At 49.3% G+C, this 24,206-nt stretch overlaps 3 protein-coding genes across 5 annotated transcripts in view; 2 read left to right on the forward strand and 1 right to left on the reverse strand.

Moving 5' to 3' along the window:
• The window catches only part of Tbc1d22b (TBC1 domain family member 22B), a 54,220-nt gene extending 43,024 nt beyond the window's left edge, over positions 1-11,196 (reverse strand). For 2 of the 3 annotated variants that reach the window (XR_007211200.1, XM_048347841.1), the window contains exon 1: positions 10,910-11,123. Coding sequence is in view for 1 of the 3 variants with exons in the window: in XM_048347841.1 (XP_048203798.1) it covers positions 10,910-10,965 (56 nt within the window). In the remaining 2 variants the exon portion in view is untranslated. Of the gene's footprint in view, positions 1-10,909 lie in introns of all 3 variants that reach the window. The other variant, XM_048347842.1, reaches the window with a different exon arrangement.
• On the forward strand, positions 11,196-23,796 carry Tmem217b (transmembrane protein 217B). The gene is made up of 2 exons (XM_048349206.1): positions 11,196-11,342; positions 23,215-23,796. The coding sequence occupies exon 2, from the start codon at positions 23,242-23,244 to the stop codon at positions 23,794-23,796; it is 555 nt and encodes a 184-aa protein (XP_048205163.1). The 5' UTR covers positions 11,196-11,342; positions 23,215-23,241.
• On the forward strand, positions 20,300-20,869 carry Tmem217 (transmembrane protein 217). Its single transcript, XM_048349205.1, has one exon. The coding sequence runs from the start codon at positions 20,300-20,302 to the stop codon at positions 20,867-20,869; it is 570 nt and encodes a 189-aa protein (XP_048205162.1).
• Positions 23,797-24,206: the final 410 nt, after the last annotated feature.

Here is a 24,206-nt window from a genome sequence, read left to right on the forward strand (position 1 = left end):
TAAAAAGAATAAAGCCACTCGCCAGTGAACTGTGCAGAGAAAATCCAAACCTAATTGTGCAGACGTAAGAGCCAGAGCCCATCAATTACCTAGGAAAGGCTCTTAAACTCACAGTGGACTGTTTTTTAAGGATGTCAGCCATATGTGCTGGCACAGCTAGAAAGGCTAAGATGAATGATGGACTCCATCAGCAAAGGTATCAGGGCCCAAATTGAATTTGTTAACATGTTCCTGAACTAAACCATGATATATCTGAATCTGGAATGCTTTGAATAATAAATCGGTTTATTGCACCTCAGAAAAAGACAGGCAAGAAGTTAGAAAAGAAAAAGAAACCAATATAATCACAGATGCTAAATAATGACAAACTAAGAGTCTGGCAGTTCAGGGGCTCCATTTTTCTGATCTTTACAAGGTCTCCACCTCCCAAGTATACCCCGATTGTCAAATCAGCCTCTCTGCCCCACTCTGGAATGCTTTTCTCTTCTCTACATCCATTTCAAAACAGCATCCATCCTGCGACTCCCTCCTCAAATTCCACCCCACCATAAGACGTCCCTGCCTCCCCCCAGGGCCGTGCCCCTCCGACTCCCTCACATAAATCAGGACTTATATAGCTTTAGCAAGCTAGATTTCAATCAAAAGGGAAGGTACACTCAGGTAGGTGTTCAACAGGCAGCTCTGTGTGTGTGTGCGTGTGTGCGCGTGCATGCGCTCAAGTGCCGTTCCTGGGGCTTGAATTCAGGGCCTGGATGCTACCCCTGAGCTTTTGCTCAAGGCTTGAACTCCACCACTTGAGCCACAGCTCTACTTTTGGCTTGGGGGGGGGGGGTAGTTTATTGGAGATAAAGAGTCTCACAGACTTTCCTGCCCAGGCTGGCTTTGAACCACAGATCACAACCTCTTGTGTAGTTAGTATTACAGATGTATACCACCTGCACCCGGCTCAACAAGCAGCTTTTTTTTTTTTTTTTTTGCCAGTCCTGGGCCTTGAACTCAGGGCCTGAGCACTGTCCCTGGCTTCTTTTTGCTTAAGGCTAGCACTCTACCACTTGAGCCACAGTGCTACTGCCGGCTTTTTCTATTTCTGTGGTGCTGAAAAATAGAACCCAGGGCTTCACACATGCTAGATAAGCACTCTACTGCTAAGCCACGTTCCCAGCCCAACAAGCAGCTTTTAAAGGAAACAGAATTAGAACTCCCCAACTCTTCCCTCTCCCACTTCAGACCTACAAAATCACTCTGCTAAGCCTGTATTTTTCACCCTCGTGTTTTGCTTTATGTTGTACTTTTTACATGTGTATTCCTAAACAATATGAGTTGTTAGGCATGCCATGTCTTTTAAAACTTACATAAATGGGGGCTGGGGATATGGCCTAGTGGCAAGAGTGCCTGCCTCATATACATGAGGCCCTGGGTTCGATTCCCCAGCACCACATATACAGAAAATGGCCAGAAGTGGCGCTGTGGCTCAAGTGGTAGAGTGCTAGCCTTGAGCAAAAAGAAGCCAGGGACAGTGCTCAGGCCCAGAGTCCAAGCCCCAGGACTGGTTAAAAAAAAAAAAAAAACTTACATAAATTCTATAACTTGTTTGGCTAAATCTTAATGCTAATGTAAGTTTTTACTTAATTCCAGAGCTGTCTTTAAAAAGATATTTCCTTGGGCTGGGAATATGGCCTAATGATAGAGTGCCTGCCTCGTATACATGAAGCCCTGGGTTTGATTCCTCAGCACCACATATATAAAGCCAGAAGAGGCACTGTGTCTCAAGTGGTAGAGTGCTAGCCTTGAGCAAAAAAGAAGCCAGGGAAGTGCTCAGGCCCTGAGTTCAAGCCCCACGACTGGTAAAAAAAAAAAAAAAAAAAAAAAAAAAGACATTTCCTTAAGCCAACTGCTGGTGGCTCACACCTGTAATTCTACCTACTCAAGAGGCTGAGATCTGAGGATCACGGTTCAAAGCCAGCCCAGGCAGGAACACCAGTAACTCTTTTTTTTTTTTTTTTTTTTTTTTTTTTGCCAGTCCTGGGCCTTGGACTCAGGGCCTGAGCACTGTCCCTGGCTTCTTCCCGCTCAAGGCTAGCACTCTGCCACTTGAGCCACAGCGCCGCTTCTGGCCGTTTTCTGTATATGTGGTGCTGGGGAATCGAACCTAGGGCCTCGTGTGTCCGAGGCAGGCACTCTTGCCACTAGGCTATATCCCCAGCCCAGTAACTCTTATCTCCAATTAACCACTCAAAAATCAGAAATGGAGCCCTGGCTCAAAGTGGCAGAGCACTGGCCTTGAACAAAAGAGCTCAGGGACAGGCCCAAGCCCTAAGGTCAATCCCCATGACTGACAATGAAAAAAAAGAAAACCAAAAATGGAGTTGTGGCTCAAAGTGGTTGAGTGCTAGTATTGAATACGGGAGCTCAGGGACAGTACCCAGACCCTGAGTTCAAGCTCTACCATCAACAAAAAATAAAAAGTTGAGAGATAATATAACAAATGTGCATGAACCACTCACTCTAATTTCCCAAACATTAACATCTGTCACATTTCTTTACGAATATGAAACATTAGAGAGACCACTAATGACACATCCCCACCGTCCCCTCAGAGATAACCACTATTACTAAGTTGAAGAAATCCTGTCTAGGTCTTCTGTGTTTTTGTTTTTGTCAGTCATGGGCCTGGGTTGTCCCTGAGCTTCTTGGCTTCAGGTTAGCACTGTACCACTTTGAATCAGAGCGCCACTTCCAGTTTCCTGGTGGCTAACTGGATATAAGTCTCGCGGACTTTTCTGCCTGGGCTGGCTTCAAACTGATAATCAGTCTCAGCCTCCTGAGTAGCTAGGATTACAGGTGTGAGCCACCGGCATTCAACCTGTGTTTTTTTTTTTTTTTCTGTTACTAATTTTTTTTAATGTGTTCTTATTTTGTGAATGACACTGTGACTATAATGTATAGGGTATAGTGTGTAGACAATGTGAAGGGGGTTTTTGCAATTCTGGGGCATGCCTGCCTTCTGGGTTCCTTCAGCTCCCCTGTTTACTTCTTCTGATTTACAAAAGTAACATAAACGGAGCGGAAAAACCGGATGGTCAATCATTCACATCCTCACCCGGGCAGGCCTCAGGGCCACATGCATTTCCAGCTTCTAGAAAGCTGTGGTGTTTCTGTGGTCCCCACACTGAGTCCCTGAACACAACACACGGCAGTAGAGAGAGAACAGAGAGGGAAGCCAGGGAAGGCCTGGTTCATGCCGGAAGAGTTTCCAGCTGGACCGGAGAACTGGCGGCTCCCACGACAGCAGGGAGACGCACTGCCCACACAGAAGAGAGGCGCCGGTGAGCCCGAGGGCTCCGCCTCGGCCTGCGCCATTCAGGAAAGCACCCAGAAGGTGCTGCTGGCAGAGCTGCCACCCTGCTGCAATGGAGCGCAACCCTGAGAAGGAAGAATCAACAGGTGCTGGGCGCTGACCAAGGAACGGAAGCAAACAAGAGGGGAGCTGCGCAGCTTCAACGCCAGGCACGCTGGTGGAGGGCTCGGGCGCCTGGCCCCACGCAGGTTTCCCAAACGGGGACCTGCCATGCCAGTGCTTGCAAGGACCTTCTAATCGCTGCATTGGTAAGACACTGCCACGCCGGGGACAGGTGCTAACACACTGCCAGAGCAGGCTGGGAGCTCTGTGCTGGACTATGGGGTCATCAGGGACAGATGTTTTAGTTAAGAAATAAGTAAGTGCCTAAATAATCCCTCAATCTTTTTCCTTTTAAGGCAGTGCTGGTGATAAAACCCAAGCTGACGCCAGGGTATACACCTCTAGCACTCAACTTGTTTTAATAGCAGTAAAACTTCCTTAATTGATTGATTCAGACTCTGTGTGTGTGTGTGTGTGTGTGTGTGTTTGGTGTGTGTGGTGTGTGCACACACTGCAAATACCAGGGCTCCTGTATATGGCTCGTGCTCTAACACTTGAACCATGCCACCAGTCTAGCATTTTGCTGGTTAACTGGAGATGGAATCTTACATATTTCTCTATCCCATCTGGCTTCAAATCTCAACCCTCCAAGTCTCAACCTCCTGGGTAGCTAGGATTATGGGTGTGAGCCACCAGCACCCAGCTTTTCCACAGTTCAAAACAGAAATCTGCACTTCCATGTTTATCGCTGCACAATTCACAATAGCCAAAATATGGAAACAACCTAGATGCCCCTCCACAGATGAATGGATTAAAAAAATATGGTACCTATACACAATGGAATGCTACAGAACTTGAACAAATAATGTTGAGCGAGACAAGCCTAGAACAAAGAAAACAAAGGGGCGTGATCTCCTTGATATATCACTGTTAAGGTGGGGGGAGGGGGAGACAGTAGAGACCAGATCTGCGAAACCAAGAACTTTCTTGTCAAATGGTATATCCCACAGGATTGGGTCAGCGACCCTGTAACTAAAACCAAACAACTACTCAACATATAAAGGTCAAAAATAGACCTCCCAGTGGATCACAATAGCTCAAAAGCTATGTATGTATGATCATATAAGACAAGGATAAGCAAACTCTATTGTTGACATTACATTTAAAGTCCTAGGTGAATTTCCTTTGGCGTAGGCCACGTGGCTACTGTATATGTTTTTGGTATACTGTGTATTGTATGTATGTCTACCTGATCTAGGGAAGGGAAAGAAAAACAGGGTGTAAGATATCACAAGAAATGTACACACTGCCCTATTATGTAACTGTCCTCTTTTGCACAACACCGTGTCAAAAAAATTTTTAATTAATAAATTAAAAAAGCCAAAAAAAAAAAAAGAAAGAAAGAAATGTCCATCTTCTGCCCCTGCCCCCTCCACCTGCTCCATGTCTCCAGTGTGCCTGTGTGCTTGTGGGGGAAAAAAAATACCCTCGCTCAAGAGTTCAAAACTAGTATGAGGGACGAGGTAACAAACGGTACAAATAATGTATCCAATGCCTAACTTATGAAACTGTAACCTCTCTGTACATCAGTTTGATAATAAAAATTTGAAAAAAAAGTAAGAGTTCAAAACTAGAATTGCCTTCAGAGCTCACATGACTGGGAGAAATTCAGGGTGGAGTACTACAGAATCATGCCTTAAAACTTGGCTTTGTGGCCGGGTGCCAGTGGCTCACGCCTGTAATACTAGCTAGTCAAGAGGCTGAGATCTGAGGATCGCAGTTCAAAGCCAGCTCGGGCAGGCTTATCTCCAATTAGCCACCAGAAAACCAGAAATGGAGCTATGGCTCAAGTGGTAGAGCACCAACCTTGAGCTGAAGAGCTCAAGGACAGCACCCAGGCCCAGAGTTGAAGCCCCACAACTGACAGACAAACGAAAAAAAAGAACTTGGCTTTTTGGACTGGGAATGTGGCTTAGTGGTAGAGTGCTTCCCTAGCATACATGAAGCCCTGGGTTCGATTTCTCCATACCACACAAACAGAAGAAGCAGGAAGTGGCACTGTGGCTCAAGTGGTAGAGTGCTACTAGCCTCGAGCAAAAGAAGGTCAAGGATAGTGCCCAGGCCCTGAGTTCAAGTGGGAAAGGAAGGAAGGAAGGGAGGAAAGCAGGGAAGGAGGGAGGGAGGGAGGGAGGGAGGGAGGGAGGGAGGGAGGAAGGAAGGAAGGAAGGAAGGAAGGAAGGAAGGAAGGAAGGAAGGAAGGAAGGAAGGAAGGAAGGAAAGAAGGAAGGAAGGAAGGAAAGAAGGAAGGAAGGAAGGAAAGAAGGACAGAAGGAAGGGAGGGAACTTGGTTTTTTTCTCTGAAGCAAGGATACCACACTCCCTGGAAACCTAGGGGTGCCACCTCCTCGGCCCCTCCCTCCCTCTCCTTGCCTTTCTCTCTCTAAATGTAATCATTTACCAGTCCTTCTGCACCCAGCACTGATGCCCACCTCTGCCCTGGTGGAGCCTCGGTTCCCTCACTCCCGCACTGTGTCCTGCAGGGCATTTAGTGGGGCAGGGGCATCAGATGCCCTACAGCCACTGCACACACTAATCCACGCCATTTTCCTCAGTGCATCCAGTGTGGGAATGAACCCTGGGCCTCACACAGCTAGGCAGGTGCTCCTCCACGGAGCCACACTTAACCCCACAATGGTGTCAGTAATTGCGAATCTGAGGTGTCACACCCCCTCCCAACTTTGTTAAGCAGCCCACTGCGCTTAAGATCAAAGGCCGGGGTGGGGGGGGTGGAGCCTGAGTGGAGAAGCACTTGTCCAACAAAGGAGAGGCCTGGGTTCTATTACCAGCACAAGGCAAAAACAAAAACAAAACATTTAACTTGGTCTTTTTTTTTTTTTTTTGGTCCATTGTGGAGCTTGAACTTTTTGCCTCGGCCTGGGTGCTGTCTCTGAACTTTTTTGGTCAAGGTTAGTGCTCTACCACTTTGAGCCACAGTTCCACTTCCAGTTTTCTGGTGGTTCATTGGAGCAGTCTCACAGACTTTCCTGCCCAGGCTGGCTTTGAACCTCGATCCTCAGATCTCTGCCTCCAGAGTGGCTAGCATTATAGGCATCATCCACCAGTACCCAGATAACTGGCTCTATCTTTCTAAACATGAAGGTCCAGAAGGCTCAGAGAATTTGGATTTTATTAACCATAACTGGAAGGCCTGCAGAGGGACAAAAAGAAAAGCAGGAAGAGCTATGCAGCAGCTAGACAGCAGTCCAGGCTTGCTTGATGCAGGTGGCGGGGTGAGGCAGGGAGGCAGCCCAGAAGAGGTGAATGTTGACATGCCAGCAGGACTTGCTAGTGAACTGCATGTGGCAAGGAAAGAAGAATCACGGGGTTGGGCAATGGGGGGGACCCTTAGCTGACATGGATGAACAGCTCTGCAGACAGAGGTGGCAGGTGGGGACCCCAGAGTTCTGTTTGGACTTGTGTGATGCACTAATGAGATCAATTGGTTTTCTCAGGACCCATATGGTAAAAGCCCCAGCACCAGGAGTGGAGTTCCTGGCAATCTAATTCAGGATTCTCCTCTCAGCGGTACTCAAAGCACAGCCAGCCCCTAGACCAGCTGCTGCCGCTGCACTTGAATTCTTGCTAGAAATTCAACTTCTCGGCTGGGCGCCTGTGGCTCATGCCTGTAATCCTAGCTACTCAGGAGACTGCGATGGGAGGATCACAGTTCGAAGCCAGCCCAGGCAGGAAATTCCGTGAGACTTTTTTTTTTTTTTGCCAGTCTTGAACTCAGGGCCTGAGCACTGTCCCTGGCTTCTTTTTGCTCAAGACTAGCACTCTACCACTTGCGCCACAGCGCCACTTCTGGTTTTTTCTATATATGTGATGCTGAAGAATAGAACCCAGGGCTTCATGTATACAAGGCGAGCACTCTTGCCACTAGGCCATATTCCCAGCCCTCTCATTTCATTCTTATGCAGTAGATATTGCATGCCCAGTTAACAGACCAGACTGAGGGACAGAGAGGTTCACTTCCACAGGGTCAACAGCTAGAAAGTGGCAAAGGTGGGATTTGAACCTGGGGAGTTAGGATCCAGGGCCTAGTGTTTTTTTTTTTTTTTTCTTCAAGTTTTAGTGGTACAGAGGTCTTTAGTAGTCAGAGCCTCCATCTTGCCAGGTTAGTGCTCTACTACTTAAGCCACGGACACCTCCAGATCTTTTTTGTTTTATTTTTTCAGATAGGGTCTAGCGTTTCACTTGTGCCAGCCTCTAACAGCCTCCCACCTAGTTGGGATAACAGATATCCACCACAGCCAGCTTGTTTTGTGCAGTTGAGAATCTCACTTAACTTCTTACTCAGGCCAGCCTCAAGCCTTGATTCTTCCAATCTGACTAGACAGGATTTCAAGCATGAGCCACTGCACCAGATATTAATCCATGGGGTTCTTACGTATAACTGAGAGAAATTAAGATGTTTATTTCCATCAAGTTACCACACTAGTCATTTCTGTCCTATGTATGCTGAAAAGAATAGATAACCCATCCACGCAACCTGTGTGTGAATGTTCACAGAGGTGCTATTCATAACCAGCCAGAGATGGAAACGACCCAAATGTCCATCAACTGATGAACGAATAAACAAAATGGTATCTCTAGAGCAACAAAGAAATGTTATCCAGCCATAAAAGGAGCAACGTATTGATATATGCTATCACATGAATATGAGTTTGAAAACATTATTTTTTAGTGAAAGGAGCCAAACACAAAAGGCTTTACATCCTATCACTCCATTGATTTGAAATATCCAGAATAGGCAAATTGAAAAACAGAAAAATAAATCAGTAGTCATGAGGCTCTGGAGGAAAGAGGAAATGGGAAGTGAATGGGGTAGGGGAGGTAATAAAAATGCCCTGCAGTCGGTGGTGATGACTAGACAAAGCCATTTATGCTCTAGATGAATATGCTGTACTACGACTGAACTGTACACTTTAAAAGATGAATTTTGTAGAGCATGAATTATATCTCAGCCATACTGCTATTTGAAAAAGAAAGCTTTATTCGTGTTTGAACTTAGGCTATTTTATTTAATGAAATTCCTAGTTTCTGTCACTTGTTACTTGTCACTGGATTACGATGAAAGAAAGTGCAAGCCACCTGCCATCGTTTCATGGCTTTTCTTTCAATGTGCAAAGACGACTCAAACGGTTTCACTTCTAGGTTACCACGGGCCTAGGACACAGTTTGGTGTGCCATTTCCGTACCCAGGACCAAAAGAGTCCAGATGCTTTAACAGCTTCCTTAAACCAAAGCACCCCACGGGGTGCCTGGAATCCCCACTGCTCGGGAGACTGAGATCTGAGGAGCAAAGTACAAAGCCAGCCCAGGCAGGAAAATCCCTGAGACTCTTATACCCAATTAACCACCAGAAAATGGAAATTGGAGCTGTGGCTCAACGTGGTAGAGCACTAGCCTCGAGTGAAAAAGTCGAGAGACAGAGCCGAAGCCCTGAGCTCAGGCTTCATAACGAAAAAATAAATAAATAAATTTCATGAGCCAGGTGCCATTTGCTCACCCCTGTAATCCCAGCTACTCTGGAGGCTGAGATCTGAGGATTGCAGTTTGAAGCCAGCCCAGACAGGAAAGTCCCTGAGACTCTTTATCTTTTAATAAACTACCCTCAAAAAGCCAGAATTGGAGCTGTGACTCAAGTGGTAGAGCGAGCGAGCTTTGAGCAAAAGAAGCTCAGGGACAGCTTCCAGGCTCTAAATTCAAGCCCCTGAACCAGCACCCAAAAAAAAGTTTCTAAGGGAACTAGTGGCTCACACCTGTTATCCAACCGAGTCAGGAGGCTGGGATCTGAGGAGGATGATTCCAAGCCAGGCCAGGCGGGAAAATCTGTTAGACTCTTTTCTCCAATTAACCACCAAAAAGCCAGAAATGGAGATGTGGCTCAAGTGGTAGAGCAAAAGCCTTGAGCAAAAAAGCTAATAAAGGTACCCAAGGCCCTGAGTTCAAACCCCAATATCAGCACAAAAAGTTTCATGTTCGTGTAAACCAGGAGAAGAAATATAGAAAACAAGAGACAGTTACTACACAGACCAAAGGCACAAAAGACCACACCACCTCCCCGTTATCTTCTACATTGCTTCCTGACTTAACAGTTTTCCCACTCATTCAAACCTCAGGATGTGAGCATGTCATGATCTCTGTATAGAAAACACTGTAAGCACAACTGAAGAGCTCACCAGACCAGGAAGGAAAGGAAATCAGGCAGGAAGTGGTGTTCATCTAAGTACTAAGTTCATCTGACATTAACACTGTTAATTACACAGCGCTTTAATGGGAAGCTATCTTTGCAATCCCATGTGTGATTTTATTTTATTTATGTGCATGGGTATGCAAGTGTGCTGGGAACTAGGGCTTGAACTCAAGGCCAGAGCACTCTCCCTTAACTTTTTTGCTCAAGGCTGGAGCTCTAATCACTTGAAGCACACCTCCACTTGCAGATTTTTGTTGGCTAACTGAAGACAAAAGTCACTCCGACTTTCCTGTTCCAGCTGGCTTGGAACTAAGAGCCTCAGATCTCGCCTCCTGAGTGGCTGAGATTACAGGCGTGAGCTACCAGCACCCAGTCTCTCATACGGTTTTCATAAATATTTTGTATTTTGTTCTGTACAGCGTGTGTACTAAACACCGACTTCCACCCTATTCTCCATAAGATCCTATCAGGATGTTAACAACTGAAAAACACACACTTCTCTCACTTCTCAGGAGCCAACCTCAAACAAATTGAAGCCATAAACCCACAGAAGACTGATGGATGGGTGGAAGATTGCTAAGTGTCAACATGCAATCAAGAAGAAAGGAGGGGGAAAAGTAGCTTTCCAGCAAAACTGAAGAAAGGAAGAACGGGGTCCCTGGACAACACGGGAGGGGGGACGGGGGCGTTCACTTTGGGGGGCACAAATCCCGAGAAAATGGCCAGTGAGCGACCCCTAGGAAGGAAAGGCCAGCTGGACGTCGGGTCAGGACGGCAGACTGGGGCACGGCGCTCACCCGGGCCGCCCCGGGGGGTCCGGGAGGAAAGCGGGCGCCCGCCCGGCCCCTCCGCAGGCCAGGCCGAGCCGGGGGGCCACCCGCCGGCAGGCAGGCAGCCACCTGTGCGGGGCGGGCAGCCCCGGGAGGCGCCGGGGCCGACGTGGGAGGCAGGGTGGGGGCCGTCCCCAGGCCCCGCGCGGCGCGGGCCGCTCGCCGGCTCCCCAGGCCCCTTCCCCGGGGCCCCGCCCGGGCGAGGCCGCCCCTCGGAGCCCCCGCCGCCGGCCCCCGGGCGCGCCCCGCACCCCGCCGGCCCCGCGGCTCGCGGCTTGACAGCTGCCCCGCCTCGGCCCGGCGGCCCCGGCTTCCCCGGCCCCGGGCCCCCTCAGTCCAGCCGTCCGGCCCCCGAGGACGCCCTGGGGCCCGCGGGATCTCGGGTCCGATCCCTCCACCCCGTCGGCGTCCTGGGCTCACCTCCCCGGCAGCTTGGCGCTCCTCTTCCAGAACTGCTTGCTGTTCTCGGCGGCCATGGCTCTGGCCCGGGGAGGTCCTGGTAGGCGGGCTACGGGCGGGGGGCGGGGGGGGAGGTGCCCCGCGAGATGCCCGCCCCAGGACCCCGGAATCGGAGGGCCGGACCCAGGCCGCTTCCCCGCCGCCGCCGCCGGTCACCCGCTCCCAGCTCTTGGGGACGCCATCTTGGATGTGGGCATCTCCCCGCCCACCCCTCTTGCCATTGGTGTTGTGTACAGGCCCAGGACGGACGGACCAATCAGAAGCCAGAATCCTGCAGGCCTCTGAAGCCCAACCTCTACGTCAGCGGCTGGGCACGCAGGTGGACCGAGGAGGCGGGGCCTGAGAGATCAGGAAGGCGGGGCTGAAAGTTGTACTCACCAGAGGCGAGAAACAGGTACGGTTAGGGGGTGGGGGTGGGGGGGGAGGAAATGAGGTTTCTGATCTTTACTTACAAATTTTTTTTAAGGAAAAAAGAAGAACTAGAATAACGGATTGTGTACAATATATAAATCTTTGACTTAAAGAAGAGCGAGCCCAGTGGTGATGGTCGTGGGTCATTTTTAACCCCTCCCAACTCGACGACCCTGGCTTGTGATGTGGCCCCCTTCTCTTTCCCTTAAAGCGCCCATTTTTTTATGAATTATTTTCTTTAAAAAAAAATGTTTGAAGGGAAACGGATCCGGCCCAGGGTGACTGTTTGAACAGGAGAGGAGCAGTTGCTTCATCAGAATCTTCCTCTTCTCTGATAACTGAACCCTATCACAGGCTTTGGGGTGCCCGTGAAATCGACATGCTGTAACCCCGACTTCAAGGCCGACTCTTAGGTTTTGACTGCGGGAAGCTAGCACTTGACAAGCTGTGCTTGGGGAATGTTCTTATTCTTTCCATCCCATTCAGATCACCAAGTGTCATCTGTCTTGAGGACATAGAGGATCTCTACAACATCAGTGACAAAGATTAAGGAGGTAGCAACCCATGTCCCTAATTTTCTTTATCAGTCGTTCACCTTTGAATTTATTTTCAATCGAGTTTTTACTCAGGATGAAACCCTTGGAATGGCTTGTTAGTGATTTCCTTTCTTGTCTGTTTTTGTTTTTTAGGGTCTGTGGTTGTATTCCGTGATGATTGAAGGAGTATTTGCTAGTTCAGAGTCATTTTGTGCCAACTAAGGATTTAGTATGTGGCTGATTGCTCCCCAAACCCACCCCATTCATTGCTATCCCATGTCTTTCTATATATTGGAGAATACTTAAGGAACCCTGCTAATTCTTTTTTTTTTTTTTTTTGGCCAGTCATGGGACTTGAACTCAGGGCCTGGGCACTGTCCCTGAGCATTTCTGCTCAAGGCTAGCACTCTACCACTCTGAGCTACAGTGCCACTTCCAGTTTTCTGGTGGTTATCTGGAGAAGAGATTCTCAGGGACTTTCCTGCCTGGGCAGTCTTTGATCCACAATCCTCAGATCTTAACTTCCTAAGTAGCTAGGATTATAGGCATGAGCCACCAGCACCTGACTTTTTTTTTTTTTCTCTTTTGGTAGACCTGAGATTTTAGTTCAGGACCTATGCCTACTAGGCAGGTATTCTATTACTTGTGCCACACCTCCATCCCTAGAAAGACCTTTTTATTTACTCTTATGTATCTATGTGTGCCATAATTGGGACTTGAACTTGGGACCTCACACTTGCTTTTTTTGCTCAAGGCTGGCTCTCTACCACTTGAGCCATATCTCCACTTCTAGCGTTTTGGCTTTTTTTTTTTTTTTCCTTTTGCTGGTTAATTGAAAATAAGAGTCTCACAGACCTTTCTGCCCAGGGTGGCTTCAGATCACCATCCCGAGATCTCAGCCTTCTGAGGAGCTAGGATTACAAACGTGAGTCGCCAGCACCCCACTGCTTCTTCTACTTTTGGGAGAGTTGGTATCTTGAGTTCTAGATCCCTTTCCTTGGAAGCATCTGGCCATTCAGAGTTCATTGTCTTGCATCTGTCATGGGAATTGCCCTTCCTAGTGGGAGCTACATATACTTGGCCATGCAGCAAGGACCTTCCACTTTCCAGCTCATTCACATGGAGTTAGAAATGTTCCAGAAGGTACTCCCTATGGACCTGACATTTCCCTACCTGAAAAGGAAAGTCTAATTTGTGCACCTAAAGGAATCTCAAAGTATCCTTTTTAAAAGTCATTTGTGAGATGTTAAATAACACAAGTTCTCCAGAGGATTTGGTTCATGATTCTCAACCAGATAAGCTGTATTATTTCTTCTCTTTATTTTCTATATTCATGCCAGTTTTTCATATCAGATTTTTTTTTAAAAAGACTTTAATCGCCTGATGGTAACTTTTTTTTTTTGCTGCCAGCTGGGGCTTGAACCCAGGACCTAAACTTTTGTGCTCAAGGCTAGTACTCTGCCATTTGAGCCACACCTCCAATTCCAGCTTTTTGGTAGTTTGTTGGAGATGAGAGTCACAGACTTTCCTGCCTAGGCTGGCTGGAACCTGTGATCCTCAGACCTCAGCCTTCTGAGTTGCTAAGATTATAGGCCTGCGCCATTGGCACCTGGCTGATGGTAACTTTTAAAATAATACTTGGCAGGGAAGCCAAGATTATTGGGCCCTTTATCACCATCAAGACTGATCACACTAATCTAAACCAACCATTCTCTCTCAGCTTCCACTCAGAACACAAAGAGGGCCTTTAAAAACTGTCCCTGAAGTCAAGCGCTGGTGGCTCATGCCTACAATCCTAGCTACTAAGGAGGCTAAGACCTGAGGGTTGCAGTTCAAAGCCAGCCAGGGCAGAAAAGTCCCTGTGAGACTCTTTTTTTTTTTTTTTTTTTTTTTTTGCCAGTCTTGGAGCTTGAACTCAGGGCCTGAGCATTGTCCCTGGCTTCTTTTTGCTCAAGGCTAGCACTCTACCATTTGAGCCACAACACCACTTCCGGCCTTTTCTATATATGTGGTGCTGAGGAATCGAACCCAGGGCTTCATGTATACAAGGCAAGCACTCTACCACTAGGCCATATTCCCAGCCCTGTGAGACTCTTATCTCCAATTAACCACTCACAAAGTGGCACTGTGGTTCAAGTGCTAGAATGCTAGTCTTGAACACAAAGAAGCTCAAGGACAGTGCCCAGGCCCTGAGCTCAAGCCCCACAGCTGATGAAAATAAAAAAGTCTGAGACAGGGGGCTGGGGATATAGCCTAGTGGCAAGAGTGCCTGCCTCGGATACACGAGGCCCTAGGTTCGATTCCCCAGCACCACATATACAGAAAACGGCCAGAAGCGGCACTGTGGCTCAAGTGGCAGAGTGCTAGCCTTGAGCGGGAAGAAGCCAGGGACAGTGCTCAGGCCCTGAGTCCAAGGCCCAGAACTGGCAAAAAAAAAAAAAAAGTCTGAGACAGGAGGACTATACATTTGAGACCAACCTGGGCTACATAGCAAAACAGAATTAGGTATAAACCTGATTTTAAAAATTACATAAATTACAGGGTATATAAACTTGAACCATGTTTTACCATTAAAGATTACAAACTTGGGGCTGGGAATATGGCCTAGTGGCAAGAGTGCTTGCCTCGTATACATGAAGCCCTCAGCACCACATTAACAGAAAAAGCTGGAAGTAGCGCTGTGGCTCAAAGTGGTAGAGTGCTAGCCTTGAGCAAAAGAAGCTCAGGAACAGTGCCCAGGCCCCAGGACTGGCAAGAAAGAAAAAGGAGAGGAGCAGGCAGAGTGATAAAAGGGGTGACAGTGATTGGAAAAATATATTATAAACATGTATGGAAATATAATAGTGAAATTCTCTCCTGTGTCACTAATGGAAGCTAATCAAAAAGTTTGCTCAAATAAATTAGTTAGCGAGAAAGAAGGAAAGAAAGAGAGATAGAAAGGAGGAAGGAAGGAAGATAAGAAGGGAGGGAGGGAGGAAGGAAGAGAGGGGAGGGAGGAGGAAGAAAGAGACCTAAGACACAAATCAAGTCCCTTTTCCCCTTTTGTGGGTCCCCCATCTCCCTTCTTTCCCCTCCTCTGCTGGAAAGCTGGTGCTGGGTGACAGGTTCTGCTTCCCCACACGTCGCCGACTCCCCACATATGTGCATGTCCACAAACAACATGCTTTCCATGTTTGGAAACGTTATAAATAGCATCACTCCACGCATATGCTCTCGCAACTGGCTTTTTTCCTCTCCGCCATCTCTCCAGTTTTATTCATCTTCACTGCGATGTACTCTTCCATGATGTAAACATGTCTTCATTCCCATTTCTGATGGTTTCCTTTCCAGCCATGTTCAGTCAGTGTTCTCTTTCCTGCTGTTCCACTTTTTGGTTTGGTTTGGTTTGGTTTCTTGTTTTCCTAGTACTGGGGGTCGAGTCTGTGGCTTCGCACATGCTAGGTCATCCGTGTGCCCCTGAGAGCCGTTGCCAGCCAGGCGCAGTGGCTCACGCCTGTAACCCTAGCTGTTCTGATGGCGGAGATTGGATGGATTCTCGATTTGGGGCCAGCCCAGGCAAAAAGTCTGTGGGACTCCATCTGAACCAATAGCTGAGCTCGGCGGTACATGCCTGGCAGAAAACATAGACAGGAAGATCACACAGTCCTGGGCAAAAGCGAGAGAATCTGGTTCAAAAGTATCACAGCCCAAAGGGCCGGCGGTGTAGCGCAGGTGATAGAGTCCCTGCCTAAGCATCCTGCAAGACAATGAGTGCAGACAACAGCCACGCCGGGAAGCGTCCCAGCCCGTGGAAATCCCATGAGCCCCAGAGCCCCCCTCCCAGTGTGGGCCCCGCCAGAGCCAGCTTCTCACTCTCCAGGCTTCCGTGACGGCCAAGGGGAGGGCAGGGCCATCCGTTGTGGTAATGAAATGCTCCTGCTCTTGATGTCAAAGCAGATGAAGACTCTTGGGTTCTGTGCATGGGCAGTGCCCGTCATGGCTGCGGCCCCAGCTCAAGAGAGCCGTGGAGGCAGCCCTGGCAGCCAGAGGACTTGGATCGTAATGACAGAATCCAGTGCTCATCAGTGGCTTCCCGGTACCTTCAGGGGTCCAGCTGGGTGCGGAGGCTGTGACTTCCACCCTTGGAGAGAAGCTTCTAGACCCCATGTGGTAGACTGGGTTCATGATAGACTTGGTTCTTACCCTCCTAGGCCTTCTCACGACAGCTCTTCCCCTTCTGACTCCGGGATCCCACTTGAGATTGATTATTGTGTGGGTCCGTGGCATTTCAGTGACCATTTCACACGCAGAGGCCTGAAAAGCGCTCGTGTAACTGGGCTTGTGTGATTGCTATTAGCACATGTCTAGACCGGCCTGCCGCACAATGAGACATGTGGACCCGGGCCAAGCCTCCCAGTATCCCAGCTGAGGCCATCGGAAATTAGCCAAGAGCCAGCTGAGGCTCCAACGTGGGAATGAACCCAGCCAAAACCAACAAAGCTGACTGGCCAGCCAACAGTGGACTGCAGACACACTAGCCAGCCCGGCTGGCAGCAAACCAACCCTCCCCCTCTCCCCGCCCCAAGGAAGCAGAGCCCCACAGGCTTGTGACCTAACGATGTCATCACTGTCATAGGCCACCGAGGTACTGTGATGGTTTATGGGGCATTGTGCTGGTTAATAGAGACATGTGATTCTGCGGCCTTCTCCATCATCTGTAGGGAATGCTTTTTTCTGTTTCAATCAGCCAACAGTTGGATCTGTTGCTCGCTCTAACAGAGAAAAAGGCTGAAGATAAGCTGGAGAGAAACACAGGGTCAAAAGAGAAATGGTGATAGGAGAGATTTTTTTCATGTTTGTAGGCAGCAGACAGGCAGTTGTATTTGTTGAGAGAAAAGTAACTGTACTGGGCACTGGTGGCTCAGGCCTGTAATCCTAGCTACTCAGGAGGCTGAGATCTGAGGATTGTGATTCAAAGCCAGCAGTCCATGAGACTCTTACCTCCAATAAACTACCCAGAAAACGCCCAAGGTGGCACTGTGGCACAAGTGGTAGAGCACTAGCCAAATGGTAAAGCACTAGCCTTGAGCACAAAGAAGCTCAGGGATAGCACCCAAACCCTAAGTTCAAGCCCTAGGACTGCCCCCCCCCCCAAAAGCCTCCTGCCACTCAGAAGGCTGAGATCTGAGGCTCAAAGCTAGCCTGGTGCAGGCAAGTCCATGAGATTATCTCCAATTAACCACCAGAAAACTGTAACTAAGGATTACAGTTTGAAGCCCACTAGGGCAGAAAAATCTGTGAGACTCTTGTTTTTGTTTTTGTTTTTGGCTAGTTCTGGGGCTTGGACTCAGGGCCTGAGCACTGTCCCTGGCTTCTTTTTGCTCAAGGCTAGCACTCTGCCACTTGAGTCACAGCGCCACTTCTGGCCATTTTCTGTATATGTGGTGCTGGGGAATTGAACCCAGGGCCTCATGTATATGAAGCAGGCACTCTTGCCACTAGGCCATATCCCCAGCCCCCTCTGTGAGACTCTTATCTCCAATTAATCAGAAGAAGAAGAAGAAGAAGAAGAAGAAGAAGAAGAAGAAGAAGAAGAAGAAGAAGAAGAAGAAGAAGAAGAAATGGAGCTGTGGCTCTACTGGTAGAGCACTACCAGCCTTGAGCAAAAATCCCAAGTGAGAGCTTAAGGCCCTGAGTTCAAGCCCTAGTCTCAGCACAAAAAGAAAACAAGTGTTGCCTGTCTGAAGGGCAATTTGCCTTTTTCTTTCTTTCTTTTTCTTCTTTTTTTTTTTTTTTTTGGTTAGTTGTGGAGCTTGAACTCAGGGCCTGGGCGTTGTCCCAGAGCCTCTTTATGCTCTATCACTTGAGCCACAACACCACGTCTGGTTTCTGAGTGGTTAATTAGAGGTGAGAGCCTCACTGGGACTTTCCTGCCCAGGCTGGCTTCAAACCATGATCCTCAGATCTCAGCCTCCTGAGTAGTGAGGATTACTCAGGTGTGAGCCGCTGGCTCCCAGCTGCCAGTTGGTCTTTTCCCACAAGGTGCTTACAGATAAGTCTTGTCCTTGTGGAGATGATTGCCGAGAGCCTGTAGGAGAAAATGGCTCAGATCAAAGGACACGGGGGAGCAGAGGGCCGGGTGCCCAGCTGGTATCCTGCTTTAGGTTAACTCATGGGCGCAGCAAAAGTAGCTTTTAAGTGATCTCACACTTATTCCTTGTTGTTAAGGACCTCATGTTTTAGTGAGGTACAGCAACTGGGTTCCCAGTCTAAGTCATTAGTCTAAAACCAGTGATGATAATCCCATTCAGCTTTGCCCGAAACTTGCTTTCCCAGCCTCCTCCGGCCGGCCAGTGGTCACGTGACCTAGTGCTGACCAATGAGCTATGGTCATTTCTGGGAAGTGTGCACTTCCTGCGAAAGAGACCCAGGGTTGGGGGGAGCTTAAGGGCACACTCCTGGTTGGGGTGCTGTTGTGAGGGGCTGTGCTACGGGAGGAAGGCCAGCTTAGAGCCCTGAGGTCTGTCTGTGCACGTGGATGACTGTGGTGAGTGAGCCAGGTGGACAAGAGACAGTGAAGGAAGTGTGAGTGTCACACACACACACACACACACACACACACTCGAGAAAGAATGCAGGCACCCCTGGGAAGCCGTGTGGCCAGCAGACTGTGTGGACCTTGTACCCAGCCATGGGGTTTACTGTCAGAATTACCTCATTCTCTGTTGGGCTGTTTTCCCTGGCGTGTAGGCTGACTCACCACCAAAGCCCGCCAGGCATGTTCTCTAGGTTGAAGAGGATTACCCATTCCCTCCCACAGAGGAGAGTTTTGGGGAAATCTGAGAGCCAGAGATGGAGGTCCTGTGGGTAAAGCAGGACGTGCCGATCGGAAAAGTTGCAGGGTTGAAGGTGTGGTTCATGGGGTAGAGCACCTGCCTAGGAAGTGCAAGGGCCTGAGCTAAAATACTACTGGGAAGGAAGAAAGGAAAGGAGGTTTGCAAGGCATCCAGTGTCGAGGAACCGGCTGGGAACGTAGATGTGTGATAGAGAACGTGACTAACACGCCAGGCACCGGTGGCTCACGCCTGTCATCCCAGCTGCTCAGGAGGCTGAGATCTGAGGATCACATTTCAAAGCCAGCCTAGGCATGAAAGTCCATGAGACTCTTACCACCAACTAACCACCAAAAAGCCAGAAGAGGAGCTGTGGCTCAAGTGGTTGACCATTAGCCTTCAGCAAAAAACCTCAAGGACAGCCCTCAGGCCCTGAGTTCAAGCCCTAGGATTGGCACACACACACACAAAGAATATCTGACCTCTGCCACACTGCTCTAAATAATAGTGATAACAAATAAATAAGAGCAGTCTTACTAATATGTTCACAGCCTTTTCTTCCCCTTCTCTAGTATTGGCAACTCAAGAGTTTACAAGTGTGAGCCACTGGCACCTGTAAGTCTTTTTTTAATTTATTTTGTTTGGTTTTGTTGCCAGTCCTGAGGCTTGAACTCAAGGCCTGAGCACTGTCCCTGGCTTCTTTTTGCTCAAGGCTAGCACACTTCTGGCCGTTTTCTATATATGTGGTGCTGGGGAATCGAACCCAGAGCTTCATGTATACAAGGCAAGAACTCTTGCCACTAGGCCATATTCCCAGCCCCTGTCCCTGGTTTCTTTTTGCTCAAGGCTAGCACTCTACTTGAGCCACAGCGCCACTTCCGGCTTTTTCTGTGTATGTGGTGCTGAGGAATCCAACCCAGGGCTTCATGCTTGCTAGGCAAGCCACCAGACCACATTCCCAGCCCCTAACTCATAAGTTTTGAGTGACTTTGAAAGCCAGTCAGGTGCTCTTCTGTTTGCCCTTCATGATCTTGCTGCCCTAGGGCTAGCTGATTTCACCACGAGGACAGCAGTGGTCATCCGGGGCCAGTACCTGGAGAGATCAGAGAGAATTTCGACCACCTTTTGACAACCTTGTGTGCTCTAACCTGGGGCTGGCTGCCTATGAAAATGTCTATAGGGCTCTTAGAACCCTGCTGCCTGGGTCCCCCCCCCCAGAGAATGGCTGATTGGTCCAGGCAGGTGAGGGGAGGGAGGCAGGGGCCTAGATCCCACCCAGAGAATGGCTGATTGGTCCTGGCAGGGGGCGGCGGGGGGGGGGGGGCAGGAGAGGCCTGGGCCTCTTCAGGCTGATCCTGGGATCCTCAAGAGAAGAAAAAACAGTGCTCTCCTACATCAGCTCCCAACTCCCAGCTCCAGAAATCCCCCTCCTCTCCACAGCCAATGCATTTCAACTAGGCCGTTCTCTCCCGCTTTCTCTGTTTCTCTGCGGCTCCGAGGCGGCGGGCTGGGGGAGGCAGAGCGGGCCTGGACTGCCAGCCTGGGCGGCCCCCAGAGCCCAGATCCCGTGGTTTATCTCCCCAGGTGCGGCCATGAAGCAGAAGCGCTGGTGTGGGATAACGGCCAAGATGGGGACCATGCTGTCAGGGGTCTTCTCCATCATGATCACCCACTTGTACCTCATCTTGGAGCAGAAGCACCTGGAGGATGGCAACTGCACGTACATCAGCAGCCAGGCCCAGAGGAGCTTCAGGAACACGCTCACTCACTTCATCATCTGTTGGAGTTTCAAAATCATTCTCATCCAGTCCTTCATCACCATGATCATCAGCCTCCTCCTCCTGTACTCGGCCTACGCCCAGATCTACAGGGGCCTGGTGATCTACATCGTGTGGATCTTCTTCTACGAGGCGGTCAACTTCGTCATCCAGGTCCTCATCAACGACTTCAGCATCGAGGAGGTCAGGTTCGTGCGCTGGAGCGGCCTGGCCTTCCGCTACCTCCTGCACGGCTTCTGGATGTTCTTTGTCTTCAACTACATGCAGATCATCTACAAAAGCCAAAAGCAAGGCAACATCATCTGCTACAACCGACGCATGTCCATGGGGGAAGGGGGGAGTTCATGGCAGAAATCCAAGATTATGAGCTTCGTCCATCACTAAAAACGCCTAATGTCAGCCTCCCCGCACCCCTGGACCAAGCCGGGATCTCCACTTCTGCTTCCTTTTGTGGGCCGTCCTGCTCAACGAGGAGACTTCGTTATTTATTTGGGTTTTGGGGTTTTTGTTTTTGTTTTTGTTGCCAGTCCTGGGGCTTGAACTCAGGGCCTGAGCACTGTCCCTGGCTTCTTTTTGCTCAAGGCTAGCACTCTGCCTCTTGAGCCACAGCGCCACTTCTGGCTTTTTCTGTATATGTGGTGCTTGGGGAATCGAACCCAGGGCTTCATGTATACAAGGCGAGGACTTTACCACTAGGCCATATTCCCAGCCCTTCGTTATTTATTTGTTTGTTTGCTTGTTTATTTATTTATTAAGCCAGTCCTGGGGCTTGGGACTCAGGGCCCGGCACTGTCCCTGGCTTCTTTGTGCCCAAGGCTAGCACTCTGCCACTTGCACCACATTCAACAACAGTAGAGGTGTTAGCTTAAGTAGTTAAAAGTGCCGCCCTTAGTTCAAGCCCCAGGAATCTTTAAAATGTGTGTGAGGAGCGCGGTCTCTATGGACTGCCACCATCCCAAATGGCTTTGCTAAGGAGATAGGTTTGATTTTTAATGTGGCCAAGAAGAGGCTAACATTCCAGAAAAGCTGTGATGTACCAACGCATTACAGCCACCAGGGGTCGCTTTATTGCTGGTACTTAGTCTGTTTCCTTTTGGATTTAAATAAATAAATGTTAATAGATCAGCAAATTTCTCTCCCTGTGGTTTTTTCCCCCCCTTTTCGTCTCCTTCCCAATCTATGTTTTAAATTGTACTTAAATGGATGTATAGTTACGTAAGTCAAGTAAAGTGTACATCTTGAATAATTTTCTTTTTAAGTGGAGTCAGCTGGGTGCCGGTGGCTCATGCTTGTAATCTGAGCTTACTAGGGAGGTTGAGATCTGAGGATCTTGGCTCAAAGCCAGCTGGGGCAGAAAAGTCCCCTTGAGACTCTTATCTCCAATTAACCACTCAAAAACCAGAAGTGAAGCTGTGGCTCAAGTGGTAGAGCACTAGCCTTGAGCACAGAGAGTCCAGGGGTAAGCACCCAGGCTCTGCGTTTAAGCCCCACCACTGCCCCAAAACAGTATAGTCAATTGCGGGGAGATCGATGTCTGATAAGATGATCAGAGGAACTCCATAGATCAGCTCCCTAGGAAAACAGCCGCAAATTACTGTAAAAAACAGTCATTTGGGCACCAGTAGCTCACACCTATAACCCTAGCTTCTCAGGAGGCTGAGAACTAAGGATTGTGATTTAAAGTCAGCCCAGGCAGGAAAATCCGTGAGACTCTTACCTCCAATTAACCGCCCCCCCCCACAAAAGGAGGTAGCACTGTGGCTCAAGTGGCAGAGTGCTAGCCTTGAGCAAAAACGCCAAGCAACAGCATCTAGACCCTGAATTTAAGCCCTTGGACCAACACCAAAACTAAATTGCGGGGCTGGGGATATAGCCTAGTGGCAAGAGTGCCTGCCTCAGATACACGAGGCCCTAGGTTCGATTCCCCAGCACCACATATACAGAAAACGGCCAGAAGCGGCGCTGTGGCTCAAGTGGCAGAGTGCTAGCCTTGAGCGGGAAGAAGCCAGGGACAGTGCTCAGGCCCTGAGTCCAAGGCCCAGGACTGGCCAAAAAAAAAAAAAAAAAAAAAAACTAAATTGCAAGCTGGATGCTGGTTGCTCATCGTGCACTGTCCCGGAGCCTCTTTGTGCTCAAGGCCAGTGCTCTACCACTTCTGGTTTTCTGATGGTTAAGTGGACATAAGAATCTCAGGGCCTTTCCTGCCCCGGGCTGGCTTTGAACTGTGAACTTCAGATCTCAGCTTTCTGAGTCGCTAGGATTATGGGCGCGAGCCACCAGCACCCAGCAGAATGGCAGCTGTTTAAAGGCATCTTTATTCTGGGCCAGGAAAACAGTTAAATCTTACCTGCATTACCCCACCCCACCCCACCCCCCTTCCACAGTGCTGGCACAAGCCTGTGACTTGGAACAAGGCTGGGGCGCCCCCCAGTGGACAGCACAGGAACAGCCCATTCCCTTGGACTTGCCAAGAAAGCGGGACTGTTTAGAGATGGCACAGATTCCTCAGAAGAGAACCCAGAACTCCGTTGCTCCTCCTTCCAGAGGGGTCTCTAATACCCCCAAATCCATGCCGCCAGTGGCAGTATGGCCCCCTGACTCCCAGCCTGTCATCTGTCCACACGCCGCCCTGGCTCTGCCCGTCCAATGGCTTAGGGGATTGTCTTAGGCTGACTCTTGCCATTCTGATCACATTTCTCTATCAAATTTGTATTTTTTTTTCCTTGCAGGAGATAATCCAGGAAGACAAGTCGGAAATGAATTCCAGGATCATATCCTTCATGGCAGCCATCTTCTCCATCTTCAACACCATCCAGTTCTTCATCATTGAGCTGAACCAGTCCACGTACGTCGGCCATGAAGACAGATACAGCCTCCTCCTGGACACAAAGTCTGAGTTCGTCAGCCGGCTCATCGCATACAAGAAGACCATCAGCATCTGCCTGGCCCTCCTCACCATCCTCGCGGGCTGCCTACTGCTCTACTGCATCCTTACCAGCTGGTTCATGGGGCCTCTCATCTACACGCTGTGGATCATCGCCTACGAGCTCATCCACTTCTCCATGGTCCTGCTGCTCCAGGGGCTCATGAAGGAACAGTTCCAGCCGCTGAGTCACCTGTCCGTGGCCTTCCAAGTCTCGCGCATGGGCCTGCACTTCTGCTGCCTGCCGTTCATCGTCCGGCACGGCTACTTCCTCTACAAGGAGCCCAAGGTGGTGGGGAAGTTAGGGCGGCACAGGCAGTCCTCCGCCAGCACCGTGGACATGTGGACACCCATGGGGCTGGCCATGATCTATCGCAAGCTAAACTGAACGGAGCCAGGAAAGGAGAGAGAGAGAGAGGAGGAGGGAGGGAGGGGCGTGGTGTTTAGCAACAGTGAAGCCCTCATTTCCCATCCTGTGCCCTGTGGGTGCTGCTTTTCTTTGGGGGGGGTGAAGTTTTAGTACTAGGGAGGGCTCTTGGAAAGAAGGTGGCACGGGCCAATTAGTTTGCCAAGGTGCCTGGTCCGTGCTACTTGTGTCAGCAGGTCATGAAATACATTTGTACTACCTGGTCACCTGTCTTGTTGGTGTCAAGTTCTGTCTCGCACAGTCCCCTCCTGTCTGGATGCCATTTCTAACTCTTCTTCTGCAGAGTCCTTTTGGAGCAGTGCTGTTCCATGGAACTTTCTGTACTGACAAACACATTCTGCCAGTCAGGTGCTAGTACTCTTACTTACTCA

The sequence above is a fragment of the Perognathus longimembris genome, chromosome 6 (genome assembly GCF_023159225.1).
Source record: "Perognathus longimembris pacificus isolate PPM17 chromosome 6, ASM2315922v1, whole genome shotgun sequence".
Classification (NCBI taxonomy): domain Eukaryota; kingdom Metazoa; phylum Chordata; class Mammalia; order Rodentia; family Heteromyidae; genus Perognathus; species Perognathus longimembris.

Coding starts and splice junctions, on each gene's coding strand:
- Tmem217 (XM_048349205.1), top strand. CDS start 20,300: ATGAAGCAGAAGCGCTGGTGTGGGATAACGGCCAAGATGGGGACCATG.
- Tmem217b (XM_048349206.1), top strand. CDS start 23,242: ATGAATTCCAGGATCATATCCTTCATGGCAGCCATCTTCTCCATCTTC.